At 40.1% G+C, this 14664-nt stretch overlaps 1 protein-coding gene across 5 annotated transcripts in view; it reads right to left on the reverse strand.

Moving 5' to 3' along the window:
- The window catches only part of MBTPS2 (membrane bound transcription factor peptidase, site 2), a 41239-nt gene extending 32970 nt beyond the window's left edge, over positions 1-8269 (reverse strand). Inside the window, exons 1-4 of one of the 5 annotated variants that reach the window (XM_042036343.1) lie at positions 7631-7880; positions 6726-6923; positions 3012-3160; positions 1185-1323 (exon numbers count right to left, since the gene is read on the reverse strand). In XM_042036343.1, the coding sequence (XP_041892277.1) occupies positions 1185-1310 (126 nt within the window). In that variant the 5' untranslated portion in view covers positions 1311-1323; positions 3012-3160; positions 6726-6923; positions 7631-7880. The other 4 variants (XR_006017401.1, XM_042036325.1, XM_042036354.1 and 1 more) reach the window with 4 other exon arrangements.
- Positions 8270-14664: the final 6395 nt, after the last annotated feature.

A 14664-nucleotide genomic window follows, 5' to 3' on the forward strand; every position in this document is an offset into this window, starting at 1 on the left:
ATCTGCCCCTGGAGGTAATTCAGGAGCAGGCTCTGGACAGGGGACAGCAGTGGCAGTGACAGTGGTCCTCCCTCAGGTCTCACTGCCTGCTTTTGCCAACACATACTGCACTCTCTATATTCACCCTGCTTGTGTGGAACAGACCCAACCATCCAAAGGCACTGAGATTATGCAACATGCTTAAATCAGGCTTCCTGCACTCATGCCATTTTGTAAGTCTAGCTGCATGCAGTCAGTTTAGCATTTACAGGAAGGTCTGTTTTGTCTGCACACAATTCTCAACTTCTGTTCACTAGAATAGCTGAGTACTTAAATAGAGTAACATGGCTGGGCACCTCTACTCTAAGCCATGTAGCAGAAGGCAGAGTAATCCCGTAAGACCTTCTGAATGTCTGGAAAATGACCATACATTTTGGCCAGACTGCACTCTTGGTATAAAAAAGGTGACTAGGAATCCTTCCAGGTTAAAACTGTTGTATGGCAATGTCAGTTCTTCCATTACTGCCTTGTGAAGAGATTAAAAAGACAGCATTTGCAGTCTCTCCTATCCTGTGAAATACATTCCATTCTAAATCCATACAATATATTGTCCATAAAACAATTAAATATATCATTAGACTTTACATAGATATTGCCAGAAGCAGCACTTGAAATTTCACATTGTAAATTAAGTCATAAGTCCTTGAAGAATCAAAAAATACTTCATCACTAATGAATCTTTGCTTCTACTATCACACAAAGCTTTTTGCCCTCCTTTCCTTTTCCACTGCTGTTTTGTATTGTATTAAAAGAAACAGAACTTGTGTTTTCTTGTCAATATGTATGAGCTCTGCAAACTTTAGTGTCACTAGAGCCTCTACACTGCACAGGTCACAGGAAGTGAGTTCTTAACTCAGTTTTATATTCTTAGTACTATAATTAAGGGCTTTTCAAAATTACTATCCAATTCCCACTCCTCAGAATTTTTAATATAAACTCTTCCACGTTTGCCTTCATTTGCCCTTTTACTATACCCACTCCCCCATTTTTAAGGCTGGTAATACACCAGCGCATTTTCATGGAGATGAACATCAGGAGTTGGGTTATTCTTGCATGGGAATATTTAAGCATTTTATACCCTATAAAGAAGCTGCTTTAGATCTGTTCACAGCTCTCAAACAAAGACCCAAGGAGGGAACACTCACCACAACTTGCAGCATTTGATCATTTTGGGCTTTCGGAGCCTCAGTGAGCATCTGGGTCAGTGTTTGCAGCAGGGTCTTTCCCAGCAGAATAACAGAGCCAAACATGGCAACTATTCCAAACACCATTCCTATGCTGAACCTACACAGAGAAGCAAATAGTTCAACAATGCACAGCCTCAAGAAAAAAAGGGTATAATCTCTGCTTTATAGCACAAGTTAGCACACAAAACACAGGGCAAAACTTACATGATGCAACCACAATTCATCAACAACCCAGTACAAAAACACTAGATGAAACTAGTAATAATAATAAATAGTTAATAACACTAACAACATACATTGTCCGTGTTTAATAAATGTTTTACAGCCAAACCATATCCTGATCAATTTTAAATACTTTTATTCAGTTACCCAATACGTGTAACTTGTCTGTAGCTATGAATATTTAAATTTATATGAATATATAAACATAACTAACAATGTATAATTGACCATGTTGCACCACACCATCACATATTTAGAGACCTGGATCAAATGATAGGGCAGCTTATGTACTTATATATATAAGCTTCTTCGGTACATTTTGCATCTTTTTCACAAACAATAAAAGGGGCTAAAGAACAATAAATGAGACAATCTGTTTTAAAGAACAACTAAAAAATACAACCGCAAGACCACACTAACACCGATTTCTTAAGCTACATTGTTCTTCTCACCAATTTATTTTCCATTAAAATCAATGTTGAAAATAATTTCAATTCATGTCACTCCACCTAGTGACAAATTTTTATTCAGCATTATTATTATTCTTAATTTACACTGTCCTATAGTTGAAGGATGTCATAACTTTTTTTTATAACTGGAACACTTCACCACCAGTCCTCCTTCCTCTCACAACACTGTAAGAGTTCTCTTATCATCCTTAATGGAGCTCACAGGGAATTAGTAGATTTATTTTAAGCAACATGTACTTGTAATGTTAATTAAAGACACTAGTGGAAACATTATACTGTAATAAATCATACACATTAAAAATTGTAATTGATATAGAGCTATTTCAGACTGATTATTACAAAATCATTACATACTAGAGAAACCAATATGAAGCAGACCTCTCTTTTATTATTATCTCACTGAGGGTAGCAATACAGGAAATGAAAAGAAATTCAAACCTTACTCACTTTATATTTTCAGAGCAGATACAAAGTAAAGCTAGGAAAGCAACTGAACAATAGTTTTCTAAACCAGTCCAGGCGCATCCATACTAAACCAGCCTACTTATCTACCCATTCCCAGCACTGTGCAACCTTAGCATGGAAAGGTGCAGGCAGATAAAAGACAGAAGGTGAGCAAGGTGCTTCTGAGCAGGTATCGTTGCTGAATGTCTGGGCAATGACTAACTGCAGGGACACAACTGTCTCTGAGTACTTTGTAAACTCTAGTGATTGGGAAAGCTAAGTGTACAGCGTTGGAAGTGATTTAGGATCCAAGAAGCTGCTTTCAGATCTACTTCTGTATGCAGTATTGCACATAACAGCTGTACTCTTCAGAACTACGCATAGTTCAAACCACAGGTACAAATAGTTTAAGGATTTCTAGCTTTATAGTATCTCAATACACAACCTGTATTACAACTATGTATTTTTTAGCAGAGGAGAAAGACTTACACTGGCACAGAACAATTAGAGCAACCACTCTAATTGGTTTTATCATTAGCCTATTAAAATAACCGTGTCTATCCACTGCCCTTCTAATGCTGAAAGGCACCAATGTGGTTCAGTTGTTGACTCTGTATTTGACAGAAGAAAAAAGACACAGAATTTATACCATAAGTAGAGAAATCTGGGTCTCCATCTCCCCCAGTTGTAGAACTGGCGGTTGAAGAGAGCTGTTTGCCACCGCAGGTGGAAGGGAGAGACGCTCAAGCCGTACGTCAGCAGCCACTCCTCGTACGATGCCTTCAGAGAGTTGGAGGACTGCAAAGCAATGGAAAACCAGTTTAACCAAAACATTCTAGGAAGATTTTGTAATGTGACCAAGCAGTAAATGTGATCTGTTTATATAAAAACAGATGTATGGCTTCAGATAAATGTCCTACACATTATTTACATTTTGACAAATAGGTAGATGTGACGTGTAACACGAAAAAGTTATGCCACTGTTTTTATGTCATTTGCAACAACTGTAGGTTTGTGAGAGAAATCGGGTATCCAGAGTTATCTGACAAACAAGATCTTCCATCATCTTTCCTAGTGTTAAATCACTTTCAGTAATTCTATCTTCTGGTTGGAAAGCTACAGACTGTTGATGCTATTCTTTCAACATGAAATTACATTCCAATAAACATTCTAAGAACTACAATAATGAAAAATACTTCTTTTATCTTCAGCTGAAAAAAACTTTCTAATACAGGTGAGATATGACTCAGTATTGCAGATACCTGTTAGCAAGGATAGAAACGAGGTCATTTTTCAAACACAATAACGATGCCTAAAGAGGGTCTGAAATATCAGATCGTGCTAACAAAGAACCACAAGGAATTTAAAGTTATCAACCTGCATTGCAAGAGCAATTTCACTATAATAACTTCCCAGCATTTCAAGATACTTCTAGTACTTCCAAAGATTTCTCTTGATGAGAAATGTGACCTGTAAACCACATGATGAATACTTATCTGCAGAATTATCTTGAATTACAGACCAGTAGACATGGTTTTTGCAATTGCTAACTTTATATTATATGGCACCTGCACTCTCAGTAGGCTTTAGTCACCTGCTTCATGGAAGCTTGTGTCAGAAACCCAGATGAAGGAATGCTTTCCTTGGAGGAGAAAGAGGAACTCAGAGCTCAGGAAAAGCACACATGAGCTTTGAGCCTTCTGACACGGGGCAGTTCCCAAGGCAGGAGTGTCTCTGACACAATCCAGACAAGTCTTCGGAGCTTTCTGAACTGGAGCATTGTTCCCAAGGTTCCCTACGAGCAGCAGCACCTACTGAAGACATCCGGAATGTGTCGTTCACAACAGGCTCCCTTCTCCTCCCCCATGAGGAACTTCACTAGTTTCTGGCTGTTGTTCATGGCTCTTTGAACAAATTTAGAACTTGCCAATTCCTTGCATTCCTCCTGCCCTGCACCACAGTGCTGGTGGGGATTGAGGATCTCATATTGCACAACTGCATTAACAACTTTTCTCATTTTGTCAAATTAATTAAAACTTGAACACTAAAAGTTTATTTCAAGTAACAAATTTCCTCAGATGTGAGACCCGTTTACTTGAGTCACTGTTCATGTATCACCTATTATACCATTTATTCTTTCTGCCAATATATTTCTGCGTCACTTCCTTCTTCTTCACCCTACTGAATTCAGCCACATTTTTCTTCCATCAGCTGAGGGCACCAACAGGAATTTTCACTGTAATGCATTCTCATCAACACCACTCACTCCCTATGACACCCTAAGTTTAGTGTCCACAATCAGATCAGCTTTTGCTAATTTCAACAGAAGAGATCACAAAAATTATTAGACTTGCACACAATTAGTGATGTATAAGCCAAGGAAACCAAGAAAAAGACCTCCTCATATAATCTACTAGATAATTAAGAACAAAAATACATACATCATTACATACCTCTGATATGAGAAACTCTCTTTTGTGAATTAAAAACCCCCATCCTATTCATTCACACAGTCAAAAAAACCTCAAAACCACCCTAATACATTACTCTAATAAAGTTAACCATGTAAGTGTTGTCAATGTAAAAATACATTGACTTGGCACTTGAAAATGTGTTCCTTTTATTACATGCAAACCCCACTCTTTTTCCCTAGAAATGCCACAAATTCATCCCTTCAAATTCATTCCAACAACATCACAGCCCCATTGTATTAGCAAGACATAAACAAATATGAAGTTTTAAATGAGAAATATGGAATCACTGACCATACAGCTGTCAAATGTGGAAAAGAAAGGTACCAAAAGTTTTTCCTTTTGTATTTTCCTCACAAGTTGTGAAAACATTATTCATGATCACTAAATGACTGCAATCCTTAGCAAAATACACTAAAAATCTCTTTGCAAACTTTTGCTCCTTCTGTCCTGATCCAGTGGGATCACCACATTATACACACACCTTCATGCCTGGTGTGCTTCATTTCAAGCTGCCTTCACACAGGCCTTGGCTGTGCTTCTTCGAGATCTAGGTGATCTTTGCTGTATTAGTTTTACTATAAAAGCAATACCTATTTATTTATGCAAGCCTTCAAAATACCAGACATCTGCTAAACACTCCAGGAGCTCCACTGGTATGTGCCAGCAAGCAGGAGTCCTTTACATTCTTCTTTACTGACAAAATCTGTTCAAGAGCTCTGAATCACTTCAGCTTCCTGATCTCAAAAGCTGAGAGCCAACCTTGACTGAATGTGTCTAACGCATCCAGTATTTCTCACAGCAGAGGAGGGACAACCTTCTACTCTTCCCTCATTCCTGATCCTTCAGGCAGAATGAAATGTGATGACTTAGGATGCTGGGGAGAAGGAATTTAGGGATCTGAGTGATTCCTCTTCCAGAATCCAAGCTTCAGTGAAAACGTTGGTGGCAGTGGTAAAATGAGGAGCAACAAGAGGGACTTAACATCCAAATTCCAGTTTGATTTGGTATAGCTTTAGTTTCCTAACACAAGTGTATCTTTTAATTCTAGCAATACGATAATATGTGGATTTATCTGGGCAAAAATACATTTATACACAGTTATACTTCCTATACTGTAGTCTAAGAGTCAGACTGCCAAATAAATTATCTAAAATCTGAACAAAACCAGTAAGGTAACAAACTGAGCAAAAGACATTGCACATTGAACAGGTTTACAGAATAAACACTAACTGCAAGTTACAGCATGCATCCTTCTCTCACCAAAAGTATCAACAGGAACATGCATGGCAAAGTGCTCCTACGTTACTCTTCACTCACGCTCTGTACATCCTCTTGGTGTAATTACACTCAAAGTGATCTGAGGTTTAAACGGCCTGCCTTTTGCTGTGGTTGCTAGCAGCCTTGGGCTGTGACTGTGGTAGGAGATTTACAGTATCAGCAGAAAAACAAGCAACCTGAGTTTCCTAATTACATAAGTCTGGTTATTTAATCCAGATTCTATTTCGACTGTGGTACTCACAGTGAAACCTACGATTGAGATGTACAACATGAGATCTACCAGTAAGTTCACTGAAACTCAACAGCTCCCACGTAATTCCTGATGATTAATAACCTTGGACAACTTTTAGTTAAAAGATCAGAATTAGAATTTAACTCCTGGACTCTCATGCTTGCTGTAGAATTCTAGGCATTCTCCCTTCTTTTTCAACATAAATCAGGCATTAAGCAGGCTGCAATGTAGGGTTTTTTTCCTCCCTTGCTGCTGCAAGAAATGCAGTGGCTCTCCTTACTTACAAAAGAGAATTATTTTATGGTCTAATGCAGAAAGAGATCTTCAGAATCTCAGAGATGCAGATCGTCTCAGCATCATGGCACAACAGGTCTGGTACCTGAGCTCAGTTCTTGCTTCACAGCCCAAGATTCTTCACCAGACACAAAGCTGCTGCCAAAAGAGAAGCAGCCTCCTGGCTGACCTTCCTGGTGTGTCTCACTGCAGTCACAGCACGTTCTTCTGGTACCTGGCCAATCTTCTAACGCGTTTCAAAACAATTCTGTATTTTTTTTTCCAAATACTTAACACAGACTTGCTGTAAGAAAATTTGAGAAGTCTTCAGGTAAATGACTGTATTTATTATTGTCATTATGCACAGACTAATATTTTGCAATTAACAGCTCTCATGATTTACAGAGCTACATTTGCTCTCCAGTTAGCTGCAGGGGGAGACGCTTTTCCAAGTTTTCTCAGCACCTGAATTTTCTTGTATTTCTTCCTATATTTTACAGGAGTGACAAAATGAACATTTTTTACTTTCATATCACTATGTCTTATCTGTGTTGGCAGAAACAGATGCAGCTCCTGGACTGCAACATTAAGAATCATAGATCAAACCTTTTGTTCTCTCTCATATTTAACCAGCACAGAGTTTACTTTGCATGCATGCTTTGTAATTTCAGTCATGTCTTAAAAATCATACCTCTGAATCTTTAAAAAAAAAATCAAAACAATGCCACACCACTTAATGAAACTTGAGCAATGCACGGATGCATCCCAGATATAACAAACTATGTCTTGGTGTATTTTCTCTTTAAACCTTCCCCCCTACATCAGGAAGAAAAGGACAAATTCTCCAAGGATCAAAATTTATTTCTTTAAAAAAGTAATTGTATCGAGTTCTGTCTCAACTTATTTTTCTCACTAAAACTAAAGACATTCAAAAGAAAGAAATACGCATTAATTTTTACATTTTTAGAAAAATCATCATTATAAGGCACATACTCCACACCGCAAACTTACAAGGTTGCCTTTTAGGTTTTTTTAAGTATAATAACAATTAAACTCCAGATAACACATTAAAATGCCACAGAACTGCTGAAGCAGTAGATTAAAAGCTGACTTCCTTAACTTTCGGCAGATTTGGTCCTTTAACACAGACCGAAGCCCGTGCAATCTCCTGGCAGGCGTTTTGAACCCAGCGCCGGGCGGAAGCAAAACAGGCGCTGCCTGGGCCCGGCTGCGGGCGGGGAGGCGCGTCTGGGCCACGGATCGCCTCAGCCGCCCGAGACAGCGCAGCAGGCCCGGGCAGGCCGGCGGCCCCTCCGCCAGCCCGGGCACCGCAGCGGGGCCCGGGGCCGCCGGGGGCTCTCGGCGGGGTGGGGAACGGGACTGCTTCTGCCTCCTCCCGGCCCCGTCCGGCTCTGCGCCCTCGGCCCTCACCTTGAGCAGCGTGTCCGCCAGGTACACGGCGCACCACCCGCCCAGCACGGTCACCACCACCGGCACCGGGATCATCGCGGGCCGGGCCGGGCCGCGCCTCAGCGGGGCAGCCCCGGAACGCAACCTGCCCGGAACCTTTCTCCGATCGGCTCTACTGCCCGGGCGGACGCTTCCGGGCAGCGCGTCGAGCGAGGGCAGGTGGCGGCATGACGTGACGGCCCGGGCGCGCGGCAGCGTTAGGGGTCGTTAGGGCGGGGCGCGTGCGCAGTGGGGGCGGGAGGGGCGCGGGGCGGTGGAGGCTGAGGGCGGAGGCTGGGACACTTCTTCGTGCCTTGGCTGGATTTACCCCAGCTGCGGCGCCGTGCGGGTTCTTTGCGGAAGATCCATTGACAACGATCCGGAAATTGCGCGGGAGAATAAAAGTCGTTTGTGGTGGCAAGATCAAAGCCGGTTGTGGAAGTGCTTCAGTAACGAGAGAGGAACAAGATTCCCTTTAACTGGTGACGTTCTGTCAGAAATTCAGCACCGACCTCGTTGCACAGTAAAATCATTCCTTGAGGCTGCTAGTGAGAGTGGCTGTGTTTCCTTCCCAGGCCACTGTCTGCTAATTCTCCGGCCGTGTGCCGGTATTGGGTCTGGCTGACATGGAGTTCATTTTCCCACAGCAGCCTCACATCTTTCAGGGGTACCTACAAAGGTGTTGATAACACACCGGGGTTTTGGCACAGCTTCAACACTTGTCTCTCCGACATTCTCCCCACCAGTGGGCTGGGGGTGGGCAAGGTCCTGGGAGAGGATACTACTGGGACAGCTGGTCCAAATTAACCAAAGGGATATTCTATGCCGTGTGGCATCAGATACAAGAAACTAAGGAAAGGAGGAGGAAGCATTTGTTATTTGTTTGACTTCTAGAGCAAGTGAGGGAAAACAGCCCTGGGCAGTCTCTCATCGTTGGCACTTGCAGGTGCAGAGCAGTAATTGAACTAGTAGTCGATGCTGGCTTTCACTTGTTCTGTTTGCTCAGTTTCTTTGTCTTTCAACTCAGGGATTGTCTTCCCCCTACGTTTAGATTTTCTATCATCCTAACAGCCCTACTTTGTGATGGAAGCTGTTCATGTTGACTGATGCCTTTTGAGAACTTTGGAAAGACCTTCATTTGGACACAAAAGCTGACTAATTACAGGAAGCGCATCCAGCCCTGCATGCAACAGAATTTGAGTTTATGCACTGACATAGATGACTTTGAGATGTGCCCAGCATCTAAAAGGAGTTACAAACAGTCACAGAATATTGAGATCTGATAATGGTTTTTTTCTGCACTGGTTCCCAGTCTAACAAATGCAGCAAATTATTGAGAAATTATGCAAATATGGTTTATTCTAGACCTTATTAACTGAAAACTCAAGTTGTTCCATAGTCCAACATGAATTTAATATAAATGTACAGACTCTAAAGCAGTGGTGGTCTTCAGAAGCAGTGGAGAGGAATTGCATTCAAACAGTTGAGAACACAAGTATTTAACTAGTGTCATACCCTTACTGAAATAAAGCAAACTAAAATGGATGTGTTTAAATGAACCAGTTGATAAACAGGTTTTGTAGCATTATTGTATTTTCACTTCTATATTCAGTGTACCATAAAAATACAGACTTGAATTTTGTTGAGTTTTCATAGAAATTGGAAGTGCAACTAAAAAAGGAATGAAAATAAAATACACAGTCTATATTTTATTGCTGGAAAGTTTATCTCCAGAAAATAAACAAGAGTAAGAATTTTCTAGAACACAGAAGATGGATATTCTGAGAGACTGCCAGCCCCAGAGTTCTGACTTGGGTAATTTGAGCAGATGTTTTGCCCATGGCAGAGAGGCAAAGTTTATCCTTGTTTCCATGGAAGTAAATTGTTGTGGACTGTGAAGTGTTACGTGGAGTGGTTGCATTTTAAAAGTAAAGGTATTCAGGATCAAAGATTTCCACTTTAAAATGGTTCAGGAGGTAGCACAGATACTGATACACACTTTACCCCTGCTTGGTTTTACTTAGAGCCAGATATTAAGCTGGAGCAGTGGCCAGAGCAGAATGCCCCACAGTAACCACATGAGTGCACAGTGTCCACACGCTGTTACAGAGCAGTTCAGCTGTCAGAGTTTCAGGGGTCACAGCTGAGGGGTGCATCAGGGGAGGGCATGGGCGGACCTCAGCAGGGCAAGCATCAAGGATTGTTGGAAAAGGTTAAACATCAATTATCATTCAAGAGTATCTAAGTCCATGCAAAAAGGTTAGACATAAAAAATATACTCATAAGCAATACTACTAATTAAATATAATTTCTCAAGTAAATACCAAACCGAATCTGTTAATAATACAGTAATTAAGATATTATCAAATTCGTGATTTAATATCATAGGTATCTTTTTGTAGACATGGTAAATATATCTATCTTAAGATTAATTATCAGTATGTCTAATAATTAATCTCTTCAACTTTGATCTGTTATTGAAGTAGATATGTGATTATTCAGCTGTTACTATAGAAGACACATTGCAAAATAAAAGTAGAACTAGCCTGAACAGCACCATCAAAAACCCTGATGTCAGAGGAGTTTGCAGGGTTTCAGGGAAATTGTACCCAATTGCAGTTCATCACAGGCTCAGACCTAAAATCAGCTAAGATGTTGATTTTGTCGAGGAGAGGTGGTAAATTTTGTCAGTTTGAAGACACTACAATCAGAACATGAATTGATTGGATAAGTGTTTGAGCCTCAGGGAAAGAAAATGGGATTTTTGATATGTTCTGTGTAGTCTTCATCTCTAGATGGCTGGGCATGGAGATGAGCTAAGGACAGGAGAGGACAGCTGGGATAAAACGGGACTCTGCAAATGGTTATGTGCCAGTGTAGCTTAAAGTGAAGGGGTGGTTTCACAGAGTACATGAATGTTTCCAGAATGAGCCTCCAAGCCTAGCTTTATTTAAAGTACAGAGTAGAATTTAAAGTACAGACTAGAATGCATGAAAGAAGGAATCCATGGGTAAAGATGAAATAGATGGTCCATTAAGTACTTCTGCAGGGTAGGAGATTGCTTCTGGAGGAAATAAAGAGATCAGAATAAAGAAATATGAGACACAAAAGGAGACATACAGACTGGCACACTACAGAGATGTGTGTACTATTGGTTGTAAAAGTATGAAGGAAAAATATGTTTTCATTATTTTACTAATATTACTGTATAAAGAAATCTCTGTATAGGGGAGAAACTCAGGTAATGGGAATTATGGAGATATGTTATATGTATGATCTTTTAAACTGAAACTCAGACAAGAAAATAAAAAGATCCTTTCATCTTTGCTCTGCTTAAAAAACGTAAGAGCAGAATGTTACACAATTTTATTGGTTTGGGTGTTTCCATGTTCCAATTACAGTATGAAACAGTCTAGCTTTATTTAAATAGAAATGAGGTCAAAATACTCTGTTAAGGTTCAGGATTTGTTTGCAGTATTTAACCTGGTTACCAAAAACACTTGCTGGAAAGGTGGGATTTCGATTCTCAAAACAAATGACATTTTTTCTAAAGTCACTACCCCTATGAAAACATAGGTAAAGGAGAAGCACAAGTGTTCCTAGAAACACACCTTTACTAGATTATTCTGCAAAACACAGTAGTCGTACATGCTTTTTCACCAGTTGTTTCACGGTGTTGGTCTATAGCAAAACAAATGATAGGTTTTCCTTATTTGCTGTCAGTTTGCAGCCTTTACCCATCTGTTAACTCTGTTAGGCAAATCTCAGCTGGAATTACATCTAAAAGAGGTTCCTCTAAAGCTGTTGCGCTCCAAGGAGAAGTAAGTATCAGACTTTAAAGAAAAGCAAAGGAAATGGTGAAACTTGAGACATGTGGCTTGAATATTATTCTAGAATACATTTCCAGAGGAATACTAGTTTCAGGCTTATACTGGCCATTTTAGATTATAGTCTTGCTTGTACCCTCTGTAAGCATTTAGAAGTTATGAATGAGGAAAAGCATGGAATATCTACTGGAGAACAGCTCTTCAGCATTAGCTCTTACGTTGGGAGCCCTTTACAACTTTAAAAGTCTATCCATGAAAGTGAGTTTACCTAAATTACAGGAAATAAAGGGCTTAGTGAAGGAGGAGAGCATAAAAGGGCATAATATCAAACAATTGTTTCAAGGTTTGGGGGATTTTTCTGCTTTAAATTACCTGTAAAGTTCCTATGGACACAATCCCCTTATTCTACTGCGGAATGCAAAATAAATAGAATAGTTTCAGTCTAACAGGTATTGTTTCATGCTTACTGTAACCTGAAATAAATGCACATGATAGCGTTAAACCTATCAACTTTTAACCCCAAAACCTGTAGGGCAGCCTTAAACCCTAGGAAAAGAAGTGGCCTTAGCATGGAAAGTCAAAGTGAGGTAACAGTTTGAGACAAAGTAGTTCATAGTTTCATAGGCTGTTAAAGCCTGAAGCATTTCTGTTCATGGAAGCATAGATAGGGTTGGGTTGGGAGGGGCCTTAAAGACCACCTAGTTTCAATCCCCCACCATGGGCAGGAACACCTTCCCCTAGACCAGGTTGCTCAGGGCCCCATCCAGTCTGGATTCATCTATGCATGTGTGATACTTGGCTGTCTAACAATAGGAATGTCTTGCACAGGATGAGCCAGTGAGGATATCCCCGTAACTGTCCACTTGGACTGTACAGATGGCTGAAGGAGCTCCTGAATTGCTTCATCATGCAGCATGGCACTCAGTTAAACCAGCACTGATTTTGTTCTACCTCAAGGACAGAGGTGAGCAGCTTTGTGATTGCACAGCACTGCACACAGTGGATAAACTAATTTTAACTGGTGTCCCAGTACTACAAATCCACTCTGCCCCTTGTCAGCCAGAGCACCAGAACTATCCATGACGGAAGAGTGGGTTTGCCTTACAGAGACCACTTTATGTTAGGAGCCTAAGCTAAGAACATTTCCTTTCTTACTAATAAAAATAAATGGTTTGAGAGTTGACTGCAATAAAGCTGTGAACGTCTTCATGGATACTCTAGTCAGAGCATAAAGATATGCTCACCAAGAGCTGGTGGGCAAAGGAAACACAGAGCAGTCTGCAGTTCTCAAAAGTGATTTCCAAGACAAATTATTTTCAAGCATCACTTTTAGCTCCAGATCTTGAGAACTGAACTGTGCTTTGAAGAGCCACCCCTGTGTTGCACAGCCAGAGGACACAGAGTGAAACAGCTTAATATAGTTTATTTTTCCAGACTTGTTTCTATCCTTGTATAGAAGATATTGCCTGTCCACAACTCTAATTCATATGGGTGTAAAGTGAGATGTGAAGATTTTAAAAACTCCTTCATGTAATTTCCTAAGAGAAACACTTTTTAGTCCTGGAGATTTGATATTTTATTGGAAAACATCAATGCCCAATGGAGCAGTGGGAGGAATTGTCTTTCTGTGCTAACACTGAATTCTTTTGGCAATTTCTCTCTGAAAATCTGCAATATTTGTATGGCAGAGGCCTCAGATAATTGAAGAATGTTCCTGTAGCAGATTTGATTTAATAAAAATAAGGTTAGATAGAGGTCATGTTTGACTACTTGATAGGTAGGTATAACTAGTAGATTTATTCATGTGTTCACCATAGAGAGCATTCCTTCTTAATGCCCTTATTTTTTCAGACCTTTGGAGGTGTGACAAGGTAAGGATTTTTTCCTTATGACTCTTGAGAACTAAGGGAAGTGCCCTGATATTGATTCAAACTTTAAAAATCTTCACACCCACGATTTAACCGTCTTTGTCTTTTATTTTCTGTTCAGCAGGTACAAACCAAAGATAGCAACTGATAAATCACATATAATTCAGCAGGTTGGTGCAGTTGTCCTTGAGTTTGGTAATTTTTTATCTAAAGGCAATAATTTATTTATAATGTCCTTGAAATTCTGCTCCTGCCCATTTCCTCATCTTACTTGTTCTGGGTGCATCTTTCTACCAGACAGATTTTTCATGTCTCGGACATGTATTTCTTTCCTCTCAATATGCCATTCAGATGAGAAATCATCAGAATTTAGTCGCTGTTCTCTTTGTTAGACTAGAGATGATTGTGCTAACAGAGGGACCATAGCTGCCATTTTTTGTCATGGTTTATTACAAAAGATAAATAAATTACTTTCTGTGGTGCTGAGTCCCCAAGTCCTCTGGTATATCTGTACCTAGTTCTCATACGTATCTCTGGGTTGAGTCAACAGCAAAATGCCTTGCTGCAGTCAGGTAAGGTCTTAATCTGACAAGATATACTAGTGCACAGCTGATGTGATCAACTGATGGGGATGGGCATCATCAAAATAAGTGTGTGATGGGATTGAAAAAGATAGTACATGATTACTTGAATTGTTCTGATCTGTGAAAACAATTAGTAGTCTCTCTGTTGAAAGTTTCGACAGTGATTGTCAGTTCCTATTTTGTCAAAATTGCTTGCTGAGAACAGTATCTCATGGTGCAGTGTCATGCTTTTGTTTCTTTTCCAAATAATTGTGAATCGTTACAGTAGACAGGATGTTTACAAAAATCAGCATGTAATTTAAATTTCATATTCAAAA

This window comes from Corvus kubaryi, unplaced genomic scaffold, assembly GCF_017639235.1.
Source record: "Corvus kubaryi isolate FWS band 111438036 unplaced genomic scaffold, C.kubaryi_AGA036_p1.0 133, whole genome shotgun sequence".
NCBI classification, from domain to species: domain Eukaryota; kingdom Metazoa; phylum Chordata; class Aves; order Passeriformes; family Corvidae; genus Corvus; species Corvus kubaryi.